This window comes from Acomys russatus, chromosome 10 (assembly GCF_903995435.1).
Source record: "Acomys russatus chromosome 10, mAcoRus1.1, whole genome shotgun sequence".
NCBI lineage: Eukaryota > Metazoa > Chordata > Mammalia > Rodentia > Muridae > Acomys > Acomys russatus.
The window spans coordinates 836,181-862,839 of NC_067146.1; the positions used below are offsets into that span (position 1 = coordinate 836,181).

At 39.0% G+C, this 26,659-nt stretch overlaps 1 protein-coding gene and 1 pseudogene across 1 annotated transcript; one reads left to right on the forward strand and one right to left on the reverse strand.

Annotated features, from left to right (window-relative positions):
- Positions 1-4,157: 4,157 nt before the first annotated feature.
- Positions 4,158-5,117, reverse strand: LOC127194206 (taste receptor type 2 member 39-like). The gene has a single exon (XM_051151528.1). The coding sequence runs from the start codon at positions 5,115-5,117 to the stop codon at positions 4,158-4,160; it is 960 nt and encodes a 319-aa protein (XP_051007485.1).
- A 1,426-nt stretch (positions 5,118-6,543) lies between these two features.
- LOC127194815 (ashwin-like) lies at positions 6,544-8,195 on the forward strand (annotated as a pseudogene).
- Positions 8,196-26,659: the final 18,464 nt, after the last annotated feature.

Consider the following 26,659-nt stretch of genomic DNA (forward strand, 5'->3'; position numbering starts at 1 on the left):
AATGTTCAACAACATTAGTCATAATGGAAATGCAAACCAAAATGACTCTGAGATTGCATTTTACACTTGACAGAATGGCTAAGGGCAAACCCTCAAATGACAGCATATACTGGAGAGGATATGGGGTAAGGGGGAACATTCTTCCATTGCTTGTGGGAGTGCAATCTTATACAACTACTTTGGAAATCAATCTGCTGCTTTCTCAAAAAAATAAAAAAAAACTGGGAATAGTACTACCTCAATACCCAGTGATACTGCTCCTGGGAATATATCCAAAAAATGCTTCAGCATACCAGATGGACACTTGCTCAACTATGGTCATAGGAGCTTTATTCATAATAGCCAGAAACTGGAATCAGCTTAGATGTCCTTAACCAAAGAATGTATAAGGAAAATATGGTACATATACACAATGGAATACTATGCAACATTAAAAAAAATGGCATCATGAAATTTTCAGGCAAATGGATGGAACTAGAAAGGATCATCCTGAGCTAGATAACCCAGACCAAGAAATTCACAGATGATATGTGTTCACTTGTTTACGTGGGTGTTTTTTCTTTGATTTTTTTTCCTAGTGGTGAAGGTTCTAGTTGGTGTAGTACTATTTGTCTGTTTTTCATTTTTGTTGGCTGTAGTTTTGATATGATATTTCAGAAACCATTGACATGACCATTATTAAGATTTTTTTCATGTTGCATTGTAGAATGTATGAGGCTTTAATTTTTCACATTTGTATTCAATCAATTCTGAGTTTTTTTTTTTTTTTTTTTGAATGCTGTAAAGTAAGGGTCAAGTTTCATCAATTCTCAGGGGCCATTTAGCGTCTGAACACCATTTACTGAAGAGAATATCTTTTGTTTATTGTATATTTTTGTCCTTGTAGTCAAAGGTCAATTTACTATAAATGGTGGGTAGACTTCTGGGATTTCCAGCTCATTTTGTTTTTCATTGTTTGTTGTGATCTTAATATAATTCTCTTTTGATTACTGTGACTTTGCAGTAATGTCTAGACATGATAAAATATGCTATTTTTTATTTTGTTGTTCTTAATATTGTTTTGAATCTTGCAAATCTCTCATGGTATCATATAGGTTTAGGATTCCTTTCTTCTTTTTCTTTTTCTCCCCGCCCCTCCTTTTTTGTGACCTGATCTTATTCTGTAGCCCAGGCTGGCTGGGAACTCATAAACCATCTGTTTTGGCTTCTAAATGCTAAGGTTACAGGAGTGTACCACCATTCCCAGCTTTCCTCTCTATTTCTGTAGAAAATGCTATTTGGATTTGATATGAACGCTATAGAATCTAAAGCTTCCTTTGAGTAGTGTGGGCATCTGGACAGAATTATTTCTTTCACTACAAAAGCACAAGTGTCTTTTTCCTTGTTTGTATCTTTAAAAAATTATTTCATCAGTGTTCCAAAGAAAAAATCAAAAGAGAAGTAAAAAAAAAATTTCTTTAAACAAATATAAACAAGCTCACACCAAAAGTGATGAAGGGGAATTACCCATATAAGGATGAAGCAAAATTATCTCTACTTGTGAATGGCCTGGGAGAAGCCCAGAAGATGTTGTGACATATGTCAGAACTAATACACAAGGCCAACATACAAGAATCAATAGTGTCTATTTACACAATCAATAAATAACCTGAAAAGAAAATAAAAAAAAAATAGATCTATCCACAGCTGGATCAAACATAATGAAATACTTCAGGATAAATTTGACCAATGAGCTGGAAATTTTGTATACTGAAGCTATGAAAATGCATTTGATATTTATCTTGGAGACAGTTTTCTCTGAAGCACGATTGTCATATGTGACAGATGAGTGATGAGTCTTAGCCATCTTTGTTTGGGTTTCCTGCTCTGTGATCAGCTTCCCATGTCTGTGTTAGGTGCTGCTGATGTCTGCCTGCGAATGATGGCCTTAGAAAAGGTGCTGGAAAGAACATCTGCAAACTTTCTCAGCATCCAGCAGACTATTCAAAATCTGTTTTATTAAGATATAAGGAAACATGTAATCATGCACGCATGCACACACGCACCCACGCACGCACACACACACAAGTCTCACTAAAGTAGGACAGGGGTGTCTTATTGGGAAAGAGAGTTTCAGCAAGCAAAGAGGAGGAGTAAAAGGTTAATGGGGTGAACGTGACTATAACTCATTCTGTACACATATTAAACTATTAAATAATGAAAACCAAACAGAAACAGAGAGGATTGTTTGGTTAAAAAAAAAAACCTGATGGAAGCGCTTTTCTGCCTGCATTGATGTTACACACTGGTGAAGTCATTATAAGGCAAGGTATTGGAAGCTCAAAATGCATCTCATATCCTTGTGAACTGTCGGAAAGCCGAAGAAATGTTATGGGAGTCACTGCAAACTGTGTCCCACCTATGTATACTCCAGAGTACACTATTGCATTAAAAGTGAAAACTAGGAATTAATTTTTACAACTTCCAAGAATGTCTATGGATTGGCAAAGTAAAGGTTCTACAGACAGGTTAATAAGAAATGTTTTACAGGGTGCTGTTTTGACTGTGGATCCCGAACTTCATATGTTGAAAACGACTTCCTCACTGCAACAGGGGGCTGAAGTGGTGGCTCAGTTGTAAAGTATATATTGTATAAGTGTGAGGCCCTGGGGTTTGGATCCTTAGTGCCTATGTAAAAAGATGAGTGTGACAACACACAACGGTAATGTTACATTATCTCTTTGAAATTTCTAAGTTGGTGACCCTGAGTCAAATGTTTCTATTCATCATAACCCTCACAGTCAGTCACATTATAAACTACAGAAAGGACTATGGTACTGGGCCTTAGCAGCTGTGTCGTGTTTACTGAATAGACACAATTCACATAATTCAAGTTAGCACATGGAAGTGCACAGAGAAGCACTGCTGAATATCTTATACTAATTTTTGAGTAGACATGAAAACCATCTTTGTGGTCTTGGTTTCTAAAATGGACTGAAGGTCAAATAATGGCAGAAAGGCATAAAGCAGAGTATAAATGTTCCGTGCATTTTAGTTACCCAATCTGATACAGAAGTCATTTGCTAATAATTTTTGTCAAAATTTTGAGAATTTTCTATAGGAATATAAATAAACACCAAATATCTATCCTGTGAAAGCAAAACTATAAATGGAGCAACAAAAACCTTATCTATTTGTTCTTCTTATAGAAATTTTATAATTTATATACATGCATTTATCTCCCTTTAAAAATGTAAACATAGGGCTGTTGGGATAGCTCACCACCTGCTACTTGGCCTGATGACTTGAATTCCATCTCCAGGATCCGCTTGGTAGAAGGGGAGACATGATTCCTGCAAGCTGTCCTCTGACTTCCACATGCATGTTCTGGTATGTGGGCATGCACCCACCCACAGGCAATAAATAAATACAAAATTTAAATGTCACAATAATATTGTAGTTTGGATATGTAGGTTTTATTTTATTAAAAGCAGCGTCACAGTGGGATTCTTCTTGTGTGTACACCTTCATTTCTATAAATTCATAAAGCCACACATCTAGAGAAAAGTTAGAGGATAGATTTTAGTTTGAAGGATGCTTTTTGTATTGTTAACCTTGAAAGCTCTTTCCAGACTATTTAGCTTGTATCTTTGAGGGTGGGCACAAATGCATTTCCAAATATTGCTTAGAAAAGTCCCACATGGTTAAAAGGCACTTGAAGAGAGAAAGAGAGGAGTTAATAAGAACTTAAGTTTTAGAAGCCTCTGCTTGGGTGTCTATACCAACCCCAACTGTACATCAGAACCACCTAGAGTTCCAAGAAAAGCTTCTAAGTTAGAACACCAGAAATTCTAACTTGATTACTGTGAAGTGAAAAGCTGGGCTAGATGGTGGTTTCAGGTTATCCCTAGGTATTCCAGTTGTAGCCTGGGTCAAGTCACTGCTTAAGGCAGAGGAAGGGGAGGTACACAGAGTGCTAAGGACAAGAATATGTTAAATATCACTAAAATTGTGACCACAAAGCACTAATGATGGTTAATCCTTTACAGATAGTTTGCATGAGCTGAAGGGATCAGGTTGGGTTTGTAAAGAAAGGTGGACTGGAACGAGAGATCTAGGTAAAAGCAATGTGGAGCTGACTTCTCATGTTCTTTCATCCCCCATGTTGGATGCTGATATCAGAATCTATTTTGTAAGTACTGATGGATTTGGGACTGAAACTGCTTCCATGTTCTTCTTAATCCAGGGTTGTTAAGAATCAGTAAAACTGAATGGCCAGCTGGGTAGGCAGGCAGGACAATTCTGATCACAATACTCCAGAGGAGACTAACATTGACTATGTTAGATACGGACAGAAACAGAGCAGCTGCATTTGAAATATAGAGAAAGAGAAAGCAGCTGGTTTCTTTGATGGCCTGCATGTGAGCCTCTCTGCTGGGGTTTCCGTAGCCAGTGGCACAGTTTCTCATGTTCAGGGTGTGTCTATTGAGAGAGACAATCAGCAGAGTGGCCGCTGTAGTGAACATGATCAGAGGAGGGAGGATTCCCAAACTGAATAAAAAAGCCATGCTGACCACCTTGGTCTCAACGTAGTAGAATTTCGTTGTGAAGTTGTAGATGGTGAAGCTTCGAGAACTGTTGGAATAGACGGTGTAGGTGTTCTTGCAGAAGAACATGGTGAAAGTGAAAGAAATAAACACTGACAGCCGCAGAAGCCAGGGCATCAGTGTAGAAATTCTCCACTTTAGCTTGAGGAACAGAGGGTAAGAGAAATTGGCAATCTTCACAAGGTGGAAGAAACTAAGCAAAGCAGCAAACCAGAGGGTACAGTAATTTAAGAATACAAAAATTACTTTGGAGATATCATAGAAAACACTGTTGTAAAAAGAAACGCTGAGTATACAGAAGGTCATTTCTATCAAGACGATGCTTTGGAGACCTATTCTGGTTACACTCAGAAGAAGCAGGATCCTAGCATTTATGGAAACCGCCTTTTTCTGAACCCATGAGACTGCATTCACAGTCATGATGATCCCGTTTGCAATGATACCGATAGTGCATTCAGTGGCCACAACTGTAAATATTAAGATGGAGAGTGGTAACGAATCTTGTTTCCAGTAGTTTCTGGATTGAGCCATCCTGGGTGGTTCCTTTTTGGAGCCTAGAGACATTCAACAAGCAGGTCCCTGACAATTCCTATAAACTTATGTCATGGGAGGAAGAAGTTCACATACTATTCCCAAACATACCAATTTGTTTATCCCAGAATTCTTATCTCTATATTTGCATCTTGTAGAGATGCAAATGATGGAATTATTTGGTTTCAAGTCCTCTCCCTAGAGTTGGACATGTTTATGTTAGTTTGCTCAAGACTCCCATGGAAGCACTGTATGGCATCCACATTTAAACCACTAACATGGCATTCAGAACCATGCTTTTGGTAACATAAGTTTAAATATCTAATACAATAAACCATGTCATTATTTAGTGAGCTTTTACTCACAAAATCATGGAGTTGACATAAATTAAAGATATCTATGTGAATATACAGAGAGCAGTTTGAATTGATTGAATTTTAAAATTCGAGATATACGTATATATGGTCATACTATTTTGAATGCACTATTTTAATTTTGTGCTAGTTAATGTCCAACACACACACACACACACACACACACACACACACACACACACACACACTTCTATTGTCTACTTTGTGGGTACGGAAATTAAGTTGTATAGAAATTTAAAAACCTGTTTAAAGCACACAGCTTAAGACTGAGAGATCTGTTATTCAAATCCAAGTCACTTGACTCCACAGCTCATTTTGTTTTTAAAAAGCTTGTGTAATTTTATACATGACTACGGTATTTACATAATTTCCTATTCCCTCTCCTGAATCTAACTTCTCCTGTGTATTCTACACCCTCTTAAATTTGTGACCTTTTCTTTATTAGAGAACACACACACACACACACACACACACACACACACACATTGAGCCCATTTACTGTTATTCTTATGTTTCTGAGCATATGGTTGACCAGTTGAGAGTGTATAACCAGGATAACACATCAGGGGCTCATGCCTACAGAAAACCAATTCTCCCAGAAGCCATTGATTGCCTGTAGCTTTTTTTAAAAGATGGGAACCTGTGAAGTTTCACCTTCCATGCTAGGGTGTCAACTGATGTCCTTCCTCTTCCTCCTCTTCTTTCTCCACCTCCTTTTTCTTCCTCTTCCTCCTCCCCTTCTTCCTCTTCCTTCAACTTTTTCCTCTTCCTCTTCTTCCTATTCCTTTCCCCCTTCCTCACCTTCCTCCTCCTTCTTCTTTCTCCCTTTCTCCCTCCTTTTCCTTCTCCTCCTTTCCCCATCCTCCTCCTCCCTCCTCTTCCTTCTACTCCTCTTCTTCATCTTTGTTCTCCTCCTCTTTCTTATTCATTTTCTTTTTCTTCTTGGAGTTTTGATACAGGATTTCTCTGTGTAGCTCAGGCTGTCCTGGAACTGATTCTGTAGACCAGGCTGTCCTTGAACTCAGAGATCAACTTGTCTCTGTCTCCTCAGTATGAGAAGTAAAGGTATCTTCATGCCTGGCTTCATAATGCTGTTCTTGTCCTGGCGGCCATACTGAGATTTAATGGATGCAACTTTCCTGTAAGACACTATCTCACAGCAAGTAAGCATCTGAGACCGCTGACTTAGTCTCTCCTCTTCTCAGATCATCCCTGAGCTATAGGTATAGGGGCCATGCTGTAGATGTATCAGTTGTGGCTGACACCTATCAGAACCCATTCTTGCTCACTGTGTGGATTCTTCTTTGTGTGTCAGAGGTTGAGCAGATATTTGATTCAACCATGGCATTTGCCTGGTAGCCTTTTATGATATTCTAACCACATAAAAGGAATAATTAGAAGACACATTTGAGTGCAGGAGTACATTAAAAATTTGAGTTTTGAGAGCTACTTGTTTGCTCCTATAGAGTTAAGGTTAACACTTTCTCTCATTTTTTAAGGAAGACACTACTCTTTAAATGAGCTAATACTTTAAAACTATTTATTTCTCTCTATGTGTGTCCATATGTGTGCAAGAGCCCATGGAGGCCAGAAGAAGGGGTCAGCTGTCCTGGTACTGTAGTTATAGATGGTTGTGAGCCATTTGACATGTGTCCTTGGAGTGAAAAAATGAGTCCACTGGGAGAGCAGCATAACTCTTAACCTTAGAGCCATCCCTCCAGGCTCAAGGCAGAAGCCTCTTTATGGAATAAATTACTTGTGGTAACTGATATCTTCAGTTGTGCATAGGTGATCACACACATACACACACCTCCCATTAAAAAATAGTAGCGTGGGGCTGGAGAGATGGCTCAGAGGTTAAGAGCACTGGCTGCTCTTCCAAAGGTCCTGAGTTCAATTCCCAGCAACCACATGGTGGCTCACAACCATCTATAGTGAAGGCGTACATGCAGGCAGAACACTGTATAAATAATAAATGAATCTTTAAAAAAAAAATAGTAGCGAAACAAGGCTTGAGGTGAAAGCTCCACAGCTACTTTACCAGGCATGATAACAAACTTAATGTAAAAGAATAGCCATATTCATTGAAATTTGGGATGTTGAGTGAAGACCAACTACGGCAGGGGATGTGCGTGGTCGCAGCTGCACACACTGCTGTACCCTGAGCTGCTGTCCCAGGAGCTTCTCATCCTCACCTTGGAGCAGAAGAACAGAGCTGCTGAAAATGACGTCAGAGTAAACAAAGACAACCTTACTGACCTTTACGTCCAGCATGCCATACCATTGCCTCAGAGGGATTTGTCAAAGAATAGATGGGGAAAGATGGCGGAAAAGATGATAGAACATCATGAAGTAAAGAATGAGATGAAAAGGAGTAGTCCTGTATATGGATTAAGGAAAAGATCCCTCACTGCGTTCGATAGGAGCTCAGCAATCACAAGCATGGAAGTGAAAAAGACAGAGAGCAGGGCAGATGACCAACTCAAGCCTCCCACCCAGCAGTGATGCCATATGGAAATTACCAAGTTCCTCTTTGAGGATTTCATCCCTAATTTTGTCTTCCAATCTGCCTATGAGTAATAAAATGGAACACAATAATAATGGCACTAAACAGAACCATGACTTAACAATAGAGGAAGAGGCTACAAATCACCTGAAACTTCCAGAAGCTAAAAAGAAGATGCAGCATGTTACATGGCCGTGAAAGGAAGCTTCCAGAATGTGAATAGAGCTGCAGCTGTGGTTCTCAGAGGAGTCCACAACTTTCACAGAGGTCCTGACTACTGTGGATTTTCATGAGGTTTAAAATAGGTTTGGAAAAATAAAAGTCCTTCCTTTCCCTAGCTCCCTCTATTTCTTTCTCTCTTCCTTACGATGCCTTGACTTTTATGTCCCAATTAGGGAAGAATTTTTCTTTTTTTTCTTATTAAATATATTTTTTAATTTTTACATATACATTTATATTATTACATATATATATTATATGTATGCAATATATATTCACATATCCTCGATAAACTGCCTATAGCAAGAAGAACCATGAAACAATCAGGAATTATATTAAGGTTACATTCTTTTAAAAATTTTTTTAATGTATCCTCCCATTCTTCCCTCCCTCCCATTTTCCCCTTATTCCCCTCCCCTATGACTGTTCCTGAGGGGGATTTCCTCCCCCTGTATATGCTCATAGGGTATCAAGTCTCTTCTTGGTAACCTGCTATCCTTCCTCTGAGTACCACCAGGTCTCCCCCTCCAGGGGACATGGTCAAATATGTGGCACCAGAGTTTGCGTGAAAGTCATTAAGATTACATTCTTAGTGTTTTGGTTATTTGTATTTGATAGCCTTGAAAAAAATCTTTCCTATCTTGGTGAGTCTAAAATTCTGAATGTAAATCAATATCTATCATATTTCATCATTATCAACTTAAAACATCCATCTAGATCTAAAAGCATTTTAACCCCTAAACAACTAAGTTCAATTGTAAAACTGTTTTTTTTTTCTTTAAAAAATTATTTATTAAATTTTATCATTCAGATTATATCCTGATTGTTATCCCTTCACTTATATCTTCTGGTTTCCCCCTCCCTTCCTCTTTTGCCATATTCCCCTCCCCTAGATCTTTGACAGAAGGGGACCTCCTTCCTCACCATATGATCACAGCCTATCAGGTCTCATCCTGGTAGCCTGCTTCCCCTTCCTCTGAGTGTCACCAGGCCTCCCCATCAAGGGGAAGTGGTCAAATAGGGGCCACCAGAGTTCATGTCAGAGTCAGTCCCCACTCTCCACACAACTGTGGAAGATGTGCTGTCCATTGGCTAGATCTGAGTAAGAGGTCTAGGTTTACTTCATGCATTGTCCTTGGTTGGTACAGGAGTTTGTGCAGGTCCCCCCAAAATCCAGATCTGCCAGCCTTGATGGTCTTCTTGTAGGGCTCCTGGATACTCTAGGTCCTTCTATCTCCCTATTCTCCCATTCCTCTCTCACCTGGAGTCCCAATAGCAAGTTCCAGCATCTATCCCAATCCCCTGCTGAGTGAAGACTCTCAGAGGACATCCATGTTGGGCTAGTATCCAATTGTAAGTGACTATATACCATGTGTATCTTTTTTTTTTTGTTTTGTTTTGTTTTTTTTTTTTAATTTTTATTTTTTTAATTAATTTATTCTTGTTACATCTCAATGTTTATCCCATCCCTTGTATCCTCCCATTCCTCCCCCCCCCATTTTCCCATTATTCCCCTCCCCTATGACTGTTCCTGAGGGGGATTACGTCCCCCTATATATTCTCATAGGGTATCAAGTCTCTTCTTGGCTAATTGTAAAACTAAACTCCCTGATCTTCAACCCCATCAGAGACTTGAGAGGGTATAAAATTAATTGTCTGAGTACATGGGTAGTGCAGGTTAGCAGCTTCCCTAATGAGAAGATGACAGAGACAGTTTATTCCTTGAATAGTCACCCAAAACTCTCTATAAAGTTGGAGCATCATTTTCAGCCTTCTGGCTCAGTATATCTGACGGACATATTTGTGAGGCTGGAGCTATTGAGGACTTGCTTACCCTGTCTTGGCAGAGTTTGGCCATAGACTCTGCCTGCCTCCAAGCTTGCCCATTCTTAGACAGAATTCTATCTTTGTTAGAAATGAAGACATTTTACCCAGTGGGAGGTTTGCCATTTTTGAAGCCATCTCCATAAGGAGCTTCTTGATGCTCATCATTCTCTTTGAGGTAGGCTGGTTGTTGCCAGGAGTTAACCTGTCTCATTGTAAATGAATATTTAGAAGAATAAAAACACTTTTAAATGCCACATTCTGTATGTCTCTGAGGGTTTTAAAGATCTTCTCTAACTATTTTACCGTATCTTTCTTTAGGGTCATATCTATCTGTTATACCTGAGTTATATATTCTTGTGATAAAAATAGACTAGTAATTGATATGACCATGATTTCATCAACTAACAATTTACGTGTATAACTTATTTATCCTAAACAGCCTACAATAACACTTTCAAAGTACTGGAACTAAACCTTGTATTATAATTGAGTTGTATTGGTACAATATTGCATATTAGAGTATATATATGTATATATACATGTATATATAATGTGCGTGAAGAATAATCTTAAATTTGAATTCTATACCACTGTATATAAAAAGAAACTTATTTTGCATCTATACACAAAATTCTATACCAGTGTATTAAAAATAACCTTGTTGAGTGACAATTGAAGCAGTAAGTTGAGGAGTAGATTCACTAATCTACTTTTTGTTCTATCTTCCCTATATATTCCTATATTCCCTTTTCCTTCTTTTCAACCCCTATCTCCAAACCTAAGAATGGAAGATAAAGGAAAAGAGAGATATCCCTGAGTCCAACCTTGCTTTCTCTGTAAATAAGACCAATAATAACTTATAACGAACTCTCATTGAAAATAACGCTCTTGGTTGCTCAAGAAAGCAACTAAAAGCCTACTTGATACCCTTAAAGGAAATGGGGTATCATTCTCTTAAGGTTTCTTCAGGCTGATTTGGGACAGATAGTACCTTTGTAGGGGCTCTCTTGAAGGGCTCCCCAAGAAAAGTGTGTTGATGGTGTTGATGGAAAAGCTTTCTGTTCTTTAGCTGCGTGTGCTACTTTAACCCACGGAAAGCAAAAGGGAAGTCCGGCCTTGCCTCTCTCCCCTCTCAGTGCCAAAAGCTGCTACTGTGTCTTTAGAATGTTCCTGTCTTGCAGGGTTCCTGCCTAATTTTTCTTTGTGTGCCTTGAGGTCTCACTATGAGTTCAGCTTTTTCTTCTGTGAGCTCCATCCTTTTTAAATGGACATATTTCAAAGCCTTCGGCGGGGTGATCATGTTAGAGGCAGTACTTGATGGTGGAAGTTTGAGAGTGCTGGGTGCTGGAGTTCTAGACATTAGGAAAGTCCAGAACATGTGACAGTGGGGGTGGGGGTGCTTGCCAGTGTGCTGGGGAGTCAACAGTGGTCGTTGTCAGCTGCTGGAGTTGGAAGTCACTGTAGAGTGCCTCAGAGGAGAAATGGACTTCTCGTTCAATGCGGTTCCCGAGCTGCCATACTGTTTCCTGCAGAGCTGTCCCATGCAGCGTTAACTACTGGTCTTTTTATTTTTGTGCGAGTAGCGTTATTAACTTGTATAATACAAGAAAAAAAAAATCCTGTCTTCCTTATGTCCTTGACTTCCGGTATGTGCTCCTTCCTTTATATTTCTAACTAAGAGCAAAAGATACTTCATCTCATTTTCCATATATAATCTTCCAATTAGTGGTTTGCTTTGTTGATATGCCTTAGGGTCATCTCCTTTCTTTGATCTGTTAAAACAAGCATTTTAGTTCAGTTATCAAATAGCCTTACAGAAAATAACTCATCCTTGCAGGTAAAAACTGTTCTTATACATCAACCCTGTAGTTTTTAAGTGTTCTGATTTTTTTTCCAGACTAAATTTGTACACATAACCAAAACTGATGCATATTAAGGGTTGCATGATTTGCCGATGCTACAGTAACATTTTACATGTACTGTTATCTGCAGGGCTGATAATATTGCTGAAGGGAACTGTGCTCCTATATATAGTTGTCAAGGGAGAGTCTAAAAGTGCCGCTTTTGGAGTAGAATGACACATTATATTCGGTTGACCCTTCTGCTTCCACTGGCATTTCTCTTTAAAGAGAGAGTTAGCCACTTGACAATTTTAAGTCAGTGAGAATTTATTTTTAGTTATGCAGTGAAATTAAATTTTAATTTGTATATAACTTACAGAGTAGGTTGGTAATAATAGATGAACTGTAACATTGCTGCTTCAAAGCAAAGTGGATGCTATGAACATTCAGCATCTATGCTCACATAGCAGCATATTACGGAGCTGTTTTGAGTTTGAGAGGTGGAGAAGCATTGACCCACGCACTGTGCACTACGTACTCTCTCTGTCACAGAGCACTGTGTCTCCTAAAGGGATCGTGGAACTGGCTTCCTCCGTGTGATGAAGCGCCATGAGCCCTGGGAATCTGGAGCAATAGCATTGACATCTTGTTCTGAAGTGGTTTGGGATAGAAGGATGCCGTGAGAGTGGCGAAAAATGCTGGAGTCAGTTTGCTCACTAAAACAGGGTTAGTGCAGTTGCTTTTGATTCTGTGTCCCAATGAGGCCGGCCAGTCGCCTCACTGGGTCGGGCAAGCGGACGGCATTACAGGCAGTTGGGTAGCTTGTAAGGTACACGAGGCCCCACATCTACCATCCACAAGTCAGCCTCGTTCTTTTTTCCTTGTGTGTATGTTCTACTCTCTTTACCCTTCTCCTCCCACTTTTCTCTAGGTCTAACTTTCACACTTAGATTTGCAAGTTGTATTGTGTCTGTGACCTTACTCCATTCACTAAGGGGTGAAGATAGTCTGACTCTAATCCGCTTACTTCTGAGGAATCATAGACCACTGTGTGGGTCCTACACCCTGGGACCCTGCAGCACCAGGGCACTAAGTGGCTTCCCAAAGGCTGTTACAGCAGCATATTTTCCAGAGTAACCTTACTAGTCTAGACAGCGGCCAGACACTGGCAAGAGTGAATCACCACTACCATAAGGCTGTATTTGCTAGCATTAAAATTCTTCAGAACTGACGTTTTTATTTGAAATTCTGCTTTGGTTGACTTAAATTTGAGAGAAAGTCCAAAAACTGATGTAGAGACTCATTTATCTGCAATGACCTTTAAAAAACTTACATTAAGTAAAACTGCCAGTAGATTCATCCATCCCCAATTGAAAGCGCTTTCTCTCTTCACTACTGTGCAATGTGAGCATTGTTGAGAGGATTCAATTTGGTCAACGTGTTTTCAAGTGTGCTTTTATGAAATTCTTGTGTAAAGTTTTGTAATTCAGTATAGAAAAGGTTGATGTTGCAATGTGCATTTTTGTATGTATAGTCTTTTAAATACCTTTGTCTTTATTTAAATAAACTGAATAAAAATTAAAAGAATTTTGGGATACTAAAATGAAAATGGATGGAAAAGAAATGAATCGCTTTTAACTCAGAAAAGTTGTATTTGATTCTAATATGCAAGCACAAGACACACAGTGATTGACAGACTCTGTATTCAAAATGAGTTGACTTTGTGTTAATGTATGTAACCCTAAACAATGATAAGAAAATAATTTTACTGACTGGGTGATAGGCCTACAGAAGTCATTGTTAGCTTTGGTGTTTTCATTACTCAGGCTTTTTGCTTTGTTCTCTCTCTCTCTCTCTCTCTCTCTCTCTCTCTCTCTCTCTCTCTCTCTCTCTCTCTCTCTCTCTCTCTGTCTCTCTCTCTTTTGAGACAGGGTTTCTCTGTACTTTTGGCTATCCTGGACTCACTTTGTAGACCAGACTGGCCTCAAACTCACAGTTATCCACCTGCCTCTGCCTCCTGAGTGCTGGGATCAAAGGCGTGCGCCACCACCACTCAGTTTCTTTTTTTCTTTTGATGGTTAGGTTTTTAAAATTTTAACTTTTAAATTTAAATTTATATAAAATTTAAATTTATTTAAAATATTTTTATTTGAAAATTTAATTTCAATTTATTTAAATTAAAATTTAAAATTATTCACTTTACATCCCAGTTGTAGCCCCCTCTCTCATCTCCTCCCAGTTCTACCCTCCCTCTTTTTTCTCTCTATGCCCTTCTATTACAAAAATTAATGAAGGTTTTTTAGTGTGATTGCTTTAGATGAGTTAAGTAATATGTAAACCTCTGTTTTATATATATATATATATATATATATATATATATATATATAGAGAGAGAGAGAGAGAGAGAGAGAGAGAGAGAGAGAGTCAGAGACTCTCTACATACCCCTGCCAGTCCTGGAACTCACTATAAAGATCAGGCTGGCTTTGAAATCATAATGATCTGCCTACCTCTACCTCCTGAGTGCTAGGATAATGGTGTGTACCACCATGCCCGCCCTTTTCTTTAATTTTTATTTTATGTGTGTGTATGTGTCTTCTGCCTGCATGTATGCCTGTGCATTATGTACACATATTGCCACCAGAGGCTAGAAAAGGTGCATTGGTTTCATTGGAACTGAAGCTACTGAGATGCCATGTGGGAGCTGAGAATCAAATCTGTGTCCTCTGGAAGAGCAACAAGTGTTTTTAACCACTAAGTCATCTCTCTAGCCTCCTTAAATCTCTGTCCTGGGCTGCATCCTTCTACTTTCTGGTGATTTCTGTCCTTTTGCACAAGTGCACTTGCCAGTTGCTTTCTCTTTTGTCTACTGAGCTACACTTACAAGTGAGTGGAAACTGTCATGATCTCTCAGTCTAATGCTTTCCTTGTTTGTTTTCTTCATCTTTTTCTCATATCACACCTGGTTACTAGTCCAGGGCCCATATGTAGAATACAGGATAAAGAACTGATAGGTTAATAAATCCCTAATAGTGACCTTCTATTCATAGGTGTTCTCTCTAATAAAAGGCATGAGAAGAAATAACACTTATGTTTCCTCCCAAATTAAAATGTTTGTAGGGAGGATACAAGGGATGGGATAACAATGAGATGTAATATGAATAAATTAATAAAATATATTTTAAAATGTTTGTAGATCTTTCACCTAAGTTTTGTATGGAAACATGAACAGGGAGATGGAGTGAGGACAAAGTACATTTTATGTGGCTCTTAGCTTCAGATTCAAGATAGTGGCTTCTGAATGCCATTTCTTTGTAAGTTATTAGCTATTTGATTGAGAATTCAAGGGTATTGGAAAATAGATAATAGAAACAAAACTAAAAATATCTTTTAGAATTACAATAGATTATAAAAATGTAATAATAAGTTCAATTTGTTAGGATTCTATTTAGATTTTGCACTTATGTACCTCAGTGAGATATTTATTTATTTTTAAATTTTTTATATCATGCACTCCTCCATACTAATCTCTCCATCTCTATATATTTATCCCCCACCCTTGCAAACCCTGTCCCACAAAGAAAAAAACTCTGTTTCACCATGGAAGCTGCAGTGTGTCAAGGTGTGTCACACAGTGTACCCTTTTGTCCAAACAGCTTCACTTGCACACATTCCTTGCAGTGAATCATTGGTCTGGTTTGAGTGCTCTGGCTTCTGCCACATTTTCAACATTGGATCCTCATTGGGACTCCTTCTCTCAGGTATCCTGTTGTTGCCCTGTGTCATGGAGATCCTGCAGCCTTGGTTCTGCAGGAACAGCCCTTTCAGATGTTCTAGCAGTTTGTAGATGTTGGGGTGGGGTAACTCAAAGTCCTGGGTCTGGTCCCGGTGGTAGCTGAGTCGGTTAGCCTGCCAGCTGTCCTGCACCTTTGCCAACAGGGCCAGTTCTCCTACTTTGCCCAGGCAAGGGGCAGAACTGGATTTTTGGCACTCATGCTATCAAGGTCAGCTCTTCTGCATCCCTGCCACCAGGGCCAGCTCTCTAGCACTGCTTCTATGAGGGGTGGGGCCACTTCACCCAAGTGTCACAGCAAGCAAGGGGCAGGGTTCCTGCACCCCAGGCCACCAGGGCCAGATCTCCCACCCTGCACAAGTCAGGGGGCAGGATCAGCTATTCCACCTGAAACAGGAGGTGTGGGTCAGGGACATCTCTCCAGTAAGGAAGGCAAGCTTTGCTCAACCCTCGGACATTGACATGGCCCCAGACAGCAGCCCAGCCTAGGGATGTCTGCATGACCTTTTGTAGTAACATGGGCCGTGAGCATTGACACAGATCTCTGTTGATGCAGGGCAGTGACCACAGACATAGCCTTCAATAGCAGCACAGGCCAGGACATTCACCCCAGGTGGCACCTAGCCTCCAGGCTACTCACATCAGGCTATTCCTCACCACCTATGCATCTCTACTTCAGCCTCTCCTCCTAGTACTCAAACTTTTCCGTTTCTCTTTCTCTCCATCTCTCCACTACAAACTTGCTGATTATAGTGGTGTTGCTCTCCTGCCTGTGCCATGTGGCAGTGGGCAGGACTCTGAGTGTCTTCACCTGTCCGTGCTGTGCCAATATTTGTTTATTTATTTAAAAATTTTTATTTTCCTTTGAAAACATATATATATATATATATATATATATATATATATATATATATATATATATATATGTATATATCTTGGTCACATCTACCTCCATTTTTCCCTTCTCTCTTCCTCTAGGCTGCAGCGATTTTTTTTTTTGGTGTGTGTGTTGTATTTTTTTTGTGAAGTTATAATAACTTCATGAAACCCATTGAATACCTTTCTTGTGCTGGTCTCTAAAATTGTTCAATTAAAATTATTTTTAAAAATTTTGTAAACTGGGCTGGAGAGATGGCTCAGAGGTTAAGAGCACTGACTGCTCTTCCAGAGGTCCTGAGTTCAATTCCCAGCGACCACATGGTGGCTCACAACCATCCACAATATGACCTGATGCTCTCTTCTGGCCTGCAGGTGTACATGCAGGCAGAGCACTGTATACATAAATAAATCTTAAAAAAATTTTTTTTGTAAACTTCACACAAACAATTTTGTGTTCTTTCCTTTTATAACTAATAGTTGGTAAAATACAGGAGATATTTATATACATTTAATTTTAGTAGTTATTTGCTACATTAGCTTCCTATTTTCTTGAGCAACTATTACATAATTTATATTTTCCAGAAAAAAATTTATAGTGTCTTGGATTTATTTAGAATAAAATTACTCACATGAGTTTGGAATAAATCACCAACAGAACTATAGCTATTGTGATCTTTTATTTTTGGACGTTGTTTATTATTTGTGTCTTTTCCCACCGTTTTCTAATTAGACTTTTGTCAAGTTTTTATGACTTTCCGTTGTCTGTACCAGATTTTATTTATCTCTTCTCCCTCTTATTTCTGTCACATCAATTTCTTCATTTAACTTAAGTGAAATTTTTTTATCTTCACTCTTTAGTTTCATTTTGCTGCTTTAAATCTTATTTTATTTTAAAAACATATTTTAAATTAAAGCATACTTTTATCACTTTCCTCTTTTCTTCCCTCCCTTCAGTGCTTTCAATGTCCCTTCATTCTCAAATAGACAAGACTATTTTCTTGTATTATTGTTGTTACTTTTTGTTGAGAACCTGGCATTTAACTTTAAAAAGCATGTAGTAATTTAATCTAAGTGGTAAGAGTAGCGGTGTGTACTACTTTTGTAATTTGTTTACAACTGCTTTGCCACTTTTTTTGTGATTTCCCTTTTAGATTTTTTGAATAAGTTAAGCATTTGCACATTCACACACTTTTATGAAACATAGTCCATGTCAGCATTCATGTTGGTTATAGAAAGGAAGCACAGATCCTGTTTTGTTTTTGTTTTTGTTTTATTTATTTTTTGGTTTTTCGAGACAAGGTTTCTCTGGGTAGCTTTATCTGTCCTGGACTCTCTTTTTAGACCGGGATGGCCTCAAACTCACAGCAATCCTTCTGCCTCTGTATCCTGAATACTGGGATTAAAGGCATGTTCCATCGTGTCCCACCACCAATCCTGTTCTGAGGGAACACTAAGGACTAACTAATGACAGTTCTGACAGCAGTGTGAACTGTTTCTTCTTGGTGGTGTAGGATCTGCTGAGTGTTGAATAGGTTTCCATCTCAGCCTCTGTCTTCACTGATCTAGTTGGCTTACACTTGGGTGGGGAGGACAGACTAAGAGATCAAGCTTACAATGTAGTGAAAGTCTGGAGGGCAGCCTTCCTTTGGCCATAAATCAGCTAAGGTCAGTGATCTTGCCAGCAGATACCCAAGTAATGCAGAAGGCCTGGCATTTAGGTTGTGAGTATTTAGTTATATTTTTATTCAGTGTATTTATAAAATAAAGTGTCCTGTTTCTATATGTATTTTATTTAAATAGAAAACAAAACACTGAATCAAAATGAAAACTGCATTTGCTATTCTCACTTGATCTCCCTTTGTTTCTTCAGTGGAAATTGTTTTTAGTTCTTTTATTTCATATGATATGCTCTCCTTGTTCCCAAAACATAAACGTAAATTACAAACCACCTCTTGATATACATATACATACACATATATATATCCAAGATTTAACTCTATTTTTGTGTACATTTGTGTAAACACACCCATTCTCTGCTCTCTCAATATTTTTCTATTATAATAATAATCATCAAAATAGGATTCAATATTTACATTAGTGTGACTTTTAAAACATGATTATGCTTAGTGTATATAATACCCTGAGATTATATTAGACAACCTGTTTCATAGACAACTTCATTCTCCCATAAAGAGTTGTAACTATCTAGTTTAAAAAAATGTTTGTCACCAACTCATTTAAAATCTGATCCTAATTTCTGAATAAACTATTAATGTGCTCAACCACATCAGGTGAAAATAAAAAAAAAAAATCCATTTATTTATTTATTTATTTATTTATTTTTTTTTAATTTATTTAATCACTTTATGGCCTGATCCTAGCCGCCTCCCAGCCCCACCCTTATGGCCTCCTCACCCCATTTACCCACCTTTTTTTTCTCAGAGAAGGGGAGGGCTCCAAGTTGTACTAACCCACCGTAGTACCTCAAGTTGCAGGAGTACTAAGTGCATCATCTCCCAATGAGGCCAGACAAGGCAGCACAGCTAGGGAAAAGGGATCCAAAGACGGCAACAGAGTCAGAGACAGACCCTACTGTCATTGTTAGGGGATCCACATGATAACCAAGCTGCACATCTGTTACATATGTATAAGGGATCTAGGCACAGGCCACGCATGCACTTTGGTAGGTGCTTTAGTCTCTGGGCTCCTATGGGCCCAGGTTAGTTTACTCTGAATGTCTTATGGTTTCCTTAACATATCTGGCTCCCCCAATCCTTTCTCCCACATTCCACAAAACTCCCAGATCTCAACCTATTGTTTGGCTGTGGGTCTCTGAATCTGTTTCCATTAGCTGCTGGATGAAGTCTCTCAGAAGACAGTTATTCTAGGCTCCTGTCAACAAGCATAGCAGAGTATCATTAATAATGTCAAACGATGGCTCTCTCCCATTAACGTGGGTCTCAAGTTGGGCTAGTCATTGGCTTGTTATTTCCTCAATCTTCGCTCCATCTTTATCCTATAGTTCTTGTAGGCAAGACAAATTTTGAGTCAAAGACTTTATGGGTGGGTTGGTGTCCCCCTCCCTCCACTGGAAGTCCCACTTGCCTACAGGAGGTGGGTACACAGGCTTCATATTCCCTGCTGCTAAGAGTATCAGCTAGGGTATCCCCATAGACTCAAGGGAGCCTCTCTTGTCCCAGAGATGCCCCATCCCCACCGATTTCTGTTCTGTCTCCCAGTCCTACCTTCCAAGCCCTACTCTCCCCACACCTGATGCTTACCCCAGTTACCCTCCCCACTCCATCTCCCACCCATTTTCCCCCTTCCATCTATTTCAAATGTCTCTTTCATTTCCTCTTCTGAGTGAGATTCAAGCATCAGGAAGACACACATGGTATTTACTAACTTATAAGTGGATATTATCCATAAAGTACAAGATAACCATGCTACAATCCACAGACCCAAAGAAATCAAGCAGGGTCCAAGGGAAGATGCTTGAAATCACAATTACTGAAAATTTTATCTCCATCTCAGCCCTCTGTTCTCTAAGGCAGTGTGTGCTTATAGAGTAAGTTTTCTGGTTTTTATTTTTCTAATGTTAATTTTATCATCCAGCGTCTGCTGATTCACTTAACCCTGTAATTCAGAGAATTTTTCACTCTAGAACATGAGAGGCATTCATTTTTCTAAAAGCTTTCTTTATTTTGTTAATAATTTATTTAATCAATGTTTAGTTGGAAGCTACATCGTGTTTCTTTTCATAGCTTCACTACTTCAAATATATGATAATAGACGGCCATTTTTATGAATGATATTGTATTTTTGTAGGATCATCAGCGGGATAAATCCCCAGAAGTCCAGCCACTAGATAAAAAAGAAATGCATTTGTTAATTTGATAAGCTTCTCTAAAAGAGTCTCCACAGGGTTGTAGTTTATTTATGCATCAATAATACTTGCGAAGGCATGCTTTCCCACAGCTTTGCCAAGAGAGCATTATCCACTTCTATGCATTTTGTCAATTATGTAAATGAGGAATATTCCAATGTAGCATACACATTTATTGTTCTTATTGTGGGACAAGCCAAGTCAGTTGTCTTCTTATACTCCATGTGATTAAAAAAAATTTCAGCCAAGTCCTTGATTGTTCTCTCTATTTGATTGTGGTAAATCATTCTAGTTTCCCTAAGAGGAAACTATTTTCATTCACCTCAGAGATAAAAATGCTAAGTATAGAGCAAGAACACTGAACGAATCATTGTGCCAGAAGACACCTAAGAGGAGGTAGTTAATAATAACCAGTGAATGAACACAGTCCAGAGAAAAAGACGATGTGGGGAATCTCGAGAAATGCTTACAAAGAATTAATTACTGTAACTATCCATTGGCACTGAATACGTAAGTAAAGGGAACATGTCGTTATTGTTGGCCTGTGGGCATCTGTGAAGGACGACCTTGATTCTTGACTGGTTCTGGAAGATGCCATCTACTATAGGCCACATCACATGCAGGCCATGTGTTTAAGCAAAAACAACTAGGTGAGAATAAACAAGGTAGCAAGCATAGGCACTTTTGTTTCTCTCTGCCCTAACTTCTCAATGATGAATCATAACTTGGAATGTAAACTGAATAAACCATTTTCTATCCTAAGTTGCTTTCTGTTAGGATTATTTTATTACTGCAATAATGGAAGAAATGAAAATAGGGCAAAGCCTAAGGAATGTATGTAATATTTAAGCACCGTAATCAGATTTTATTTAGAGAAAGAGCATATTAAATGTATGAAAAATTGAGTTAAATACTATTTCCAAGCTTGGTGATGCACACCTTTGAACCCAGCACATGGAAAATAGAGGTAGGTGGCTATCTATGAGGGCATGGCCAGGCTGGTCTAAGTAGTTCCAGGTCAGCCAGGGCTACATAGTGAGACCCTGTCTCCCCAAATAAATATTATCGTTTGGGACACGCAACTAAATCAAGTTTAAAATATGCAGGAGTGTGTGTGTGTGTGTGTGTGTGTGTGTGCCCATGAGTATGAGTGCACATGCTATAGCATGCATGTGAAGAACACAGGGCTACTTTCAGGAATCAGTGTTTCCTTCCATCATGTGCATCTGGGGACTGAATTCAGGTTGTCAGGCTTCACAGGAAGCACCTTTACTCACCGAGCGAATCTCAATTAAGATTGATAGTTTATCTTACAGAATTTCTGATATGTCATCATATTTCTCTTGGACTTTCATTGTTTTTGTTTGCCAATCTTCTCTGAGTACATTAGAAGATGAAAATCTGTTGTTTTCTTTTCCTCTGGTTTTCATCAGGTCTCCACTAGACATGCCAATTGTAATTTAACTGAAAAATTTCCATTACCCAGCCTTTAATTTCATTCAATATTTCTTACATACTTACATATTTATATACATACTTACATACTTACAGCTTTTCTCTTTATGTTGAATGAAAATAATTTTCTCTCTCTTAGTAAGCTTCACCATTCTGTTTTCTTTTTTTTTTTTTTCTTCATGTTTTCTCTCATGTTCTTTGCTCTTCTGGCTCTAACTTATTTTTTTTTAATACTTCTATTTTATTACACATGTATAAAACAAACTACATACAGCAAGGAGAACCATGTGACAATCATGAGAATAATGAGTTCTATACATGTTACATTCATAGTGAGTTGGCCATCTGCATTCGTCCCATTTGAAGTAAGTGTCTTTCCTATCTTCCAAATGAAATTCAATATCTATCCTATCTCAACTCAAGATCTTTATCTTGATCTAAGATGATCTTGTCCCCTAATCAACTAAGCTTGGTTGTAAAACTATTCTATTTTGTCTTCAATGCCCCTCAGGGTTTGAGAAGGAACAAAACTTAAATTCCTGAGTGAACCAGCAGTGTGGGTTAGCAGTGTCTTCCCACACTTTCAGCTGACTTTTCTCTAGCAGTTTTCTTATCCAAAACACTATTCTATTCTCACCCTTACTTCCAACTTCAGTGTAAGGGTATTTCATCTCAGGAATGACTCTTTCAAAGCTTGATTATTCTTCTGTCATCTCTACTCACTATTTATCACAAAATGTAATGTCTGGTTGAGGGCTATAGGAAGTGCAAGGTGATATAGGCTGGAACTCTGTCATGAGCCCCAAAGCAGGAACACCTTCTTTACAAAACTATACTTTCTGCACGGGGCCTTTTTTCTGTAACTCTTAATTGGTTTCATGATTCTATGGAGCACTCATTGGACTCCATTTTGTTTTGGAACCATTTGAACATCTTATGTTTTATTCCAAACATACAGATTTGGCAATGATGACAATGAAAGTAAATTACATTAAATGAATAAAGGAAAATTCAACATCCTCCATGGACTTACTTTTTAGTATGCAAACACACTGTTTCATTTGGCATGAGAAAGGGTCCAAGTGTCTAAACAGCTAAGGTTGGGTGCGTTTTAAGGAAGTGTTCAAGACAATGATGAGAAGCTGCTTTGCCATGGCTCAAGTTCACAGCAACTGTGTGCCATGGCAACTCACTTGTGGGATTTCTCAATATTATTAATTAAAACAAGGGTAAAATTTCTAGTAACTAGAATAAAAATGGAGTCATTTATATATCAATGAATAGCTACATCAAAGAGAATCATGATAGCTCAGTTAAACATGCTAATAATCTCATCGTACATAAGGAGACACTTGTAGAGTTACTTGCTCTTCATGGAAACAGAGCCAACATTGCATGATAAACAAACACAGCTTCTTGGGACAAGTCAACAGTCTGGTTCTCTTCTTCCTATGACACTCTGTGCTAATTGTTGACTGTGGTCCTTTTCACTGGGGTCATTGGCCACGAGCCCATGAGGACAAAGAGGACAGAAGTGACAAATGGACTTCTGACAGCCTTGAGTTTGACAGAGAAGACTTCTGAGAGTCAGCTTTAGAGAGGCAGATCATTTTTATTTTTTCAGGGGGGAAAGTATATAAGTGTTTATAGGGTTTCAGGTAGGAAAGAGTGATTGGTCATAACACAGTACCTAATTATCATATGGGCAGGAAGGACTGATTAGTCATAACAAAACATCTATCATACAAGCAGAGGGAGGGAGTGTAACTCCTGTGCTGAGTCACATACTACTTGAAGAAGTCTCTGGGTAGGGTCATCCTCCAACCAAGGTCAGATATCTGTGCATAGAGACACCCTGCAGATAAAGTCAGGCAGAGAAGAGAAGCCCAGCTGAGATATAGTCCTCCATTGTGATGAGCTCAGAGAACTTTCCAGACATGGTGGAGGTGACTTTAAAAGCAGGGTCTTCCAATATCTCCCCCTGCTTTCTTTTATAATGGAGATGTGTTCTTATAGGTTTTGAGAACTTTAGAACCTGTATCAGAGGGGTCCAGAGTCTAATAGTAGACCATAACCTGGTTGGCGATAATTCTAGCAATAGTGGTAATCTGTCATTGGAGACATTTTATGAGTCAGGGAGCAAACATAATCATAATCAAGGGGCTAACAAGGTGTAGGAGGCAGGGGAAAAGGGGGTTATTGAACCAACTTAGTTGCTCAGTGGGTTGAAATCTTGAGGGCAGGTCATTATGAAGTGTTTTTTTAAAGATTCTAACCTTATTCTCAACATTTGATTCATGTACATAAAAGAAAAATTCTCCCAATACCATGAAAGTACCCCTGCCCCATGTTCAGCAGTTATTAAGTCTAGTGCTATCCTGTTTTGTAGCACAACCCTGGCAACAGTTCATCGGTCACCGGAGGCATTCAAGGCTGTCAATTGTGGATGCAATCACATGATCGGGCTTGTTCCAAAAGTCTCCAACCAGATGGTATGTCTGGAGGTGTCCTCTGCTGTGGTCCAGGAAGATCTGAAGGAGATGGCAAGTTCTATTCTTACTAATAAATGGAGGAATATCTCTCATCTCTGTCTGGTTTGTGGCAGTAGTGTCACCTCTTCCTCCTCATAGAGATAAACCTGTGGAATAATCTCAAAAGGGGTACAAAACCCTGGTAGGGAGATGTTTATGCAGGGGATTAGACCAAAAGAAGAAAGGGGGTAATGCACAAGTTAAGCTAGTAACTGACTGATATTGGCAGCATATCAGTGATCTGTTGTAATAGACCTAGGGGAAAGGCAAAGGAATAGGTAGGATAGTTGATCAAAAAGAAAAATGTCATGAAGCTCCTGACATGTATCACTATTGTCTTGTGGCATTATAGTAAGCAGGGATGGGGGCTAGAGGTGAAAAGTAAACAGTAGGAAGCCTTTGGGTGTGTGGTGAATGGAAGGAAATCAGTAATATGTTGAGTGTATTTACTACAGGATGCTGTCAATCTTATTCGTTCATCTATTTGTTTTTCCTGTAGAACAATGCTATGATGAGTTAGTATGGCCTTAGCTGTGGGTACAAGGTGTTGAGAGATATTGAGGTCACCAATGGAATATTTAGAAAGGCATTGATAGATATTACCATTCATACCTGTGCACCAGCACTCCTGCCAAGGGTCCTTGATAAATAGCCAGAAAAATTCATCATTATTGCCTGCTAGGCAGTTAGATCTCCCCTCTTTGCTATTATAATGGTCTCTTATTTGTAAATTCTGGTTCTAGCCTGCAGGAGTAGTAATGGCATTCTCCATAAGTATCAATATCCTTAAAGTATAATGGATCTGTTTGTTGGGAAGAAAAGCAAACAAAGTCATCTGAGGCATGGCTGGAATTTGGGTAACTTAAGAGCTTTATGGATTTTTGCCAATCTGCTAGTGAGCAATCTCCTGTTCTGAGTTTTTAATTCCTCCACGGATGTATTCTGACATACAACAGCCAGAGTATAGTATTGGGGGGAAGAGGCCTAGCTGAGGCATTAATATTAAGCAATGTAAAAAACATCTATCAGAATGACAGAGAAAAAGGCTTGTGTGTGTGGGTCGCAGCTATGTCTGGCTGTGTTAATGAGGGCATCAATGTCCTTCAAGGTGATCTAGTTGCACATCCTTGGGTGTCTGCACCTTATCCCTTTTGTATTATTCCTGATTGCCAGTCACACCATTTTTTTTTCTCTGGAGGGGTCTTGAGGGAGTGACATGGTTGCCAAAAATCTGCCTTGGGACAGTGGTTATCTATCTGTCCTGGGAAGCCTATGAGGCTATTAGCAAAAGAGACATGTTTCTCAGGAGCCATTGTATGTCTGGGAGAAAGAAAGGTAAAACAATTATATCACGTTCTTTACCTATAATTTGTAAGGTAAGCTCTCTTCTTGCTCTTATTATGGTAGATAAAGTGTGTTGACCTTTGTTAGCAATGAGACATTCCCTATATTGGTGTATGGAGCCATTCTAGGATCCACTGAGGTTGATATAAGGCTCCAACTACCATGTAGAGAATTTGACTATAAGGACCTGGATAGGCTGTTGTGGATTATAGTGATCCAGGGAAGCATTTTTTAATTTGTTCATTTTATATCCCAATTGTAGCCCCCTTCATCTCCTACCATTCCTACCCTCCATCCCTTATCCTCACCTCCTTCCCGTAGTCCTAAGAAAGGGGGAGCCCTCCTCCCCTATCATCTGACCTCAGTCTATCAAGTCTCATCTGGACTGCCTGCATCCTCTTCCTCTGTGGCCTGGCAAGGCTGCCCCATCAGAGGAAAGTGATCAGCGAGTGGGCAGCAGAGTCTATGTCAGAGGTAGCCTCTACTTTTGTTTTTGTTATTTATTTATTTATTTATTTATTTATTGTTAATTTTTTTTGAGACAGGGATTCTCTGTGTAGCTTTGTCTGTCTTGGACTTTTTGTAGACCAAGCTGGCCTCTAACTCACAGAGATCTGCCTGCTTCTACCCAGGGAGGCACTTTTAATGTGGCTATTAATAGAAAAAAAGGGGGCTTCCTGGCTTCTGGTGTCAAACAGGGAAAGAAGAGGGGTCTTTTATTTTTTTTTACTGTAACTGACTGGTTGGTCTGGGGAACAAAGGTCTAAGCTAATAAAAACTGCCTAAGAAACTCTGATAGTTATTCACAGTTAATGGGCTAGGCAGGTCAACAATGAGTTTAGCTGGCCAGACTGAAATTAGGGTAGTTTCAGTCCCTAGGAATGTGATG

Excerpts from the sequence above, each read along its gene's own strand:
- LOC127194206 (XM_051151528.1), bottom strand. The coding sequence starts at position 5,117 with ATGGCTCAATCCAGAAACTACTGGAAACAAGATTCGTTACCACTCTCC.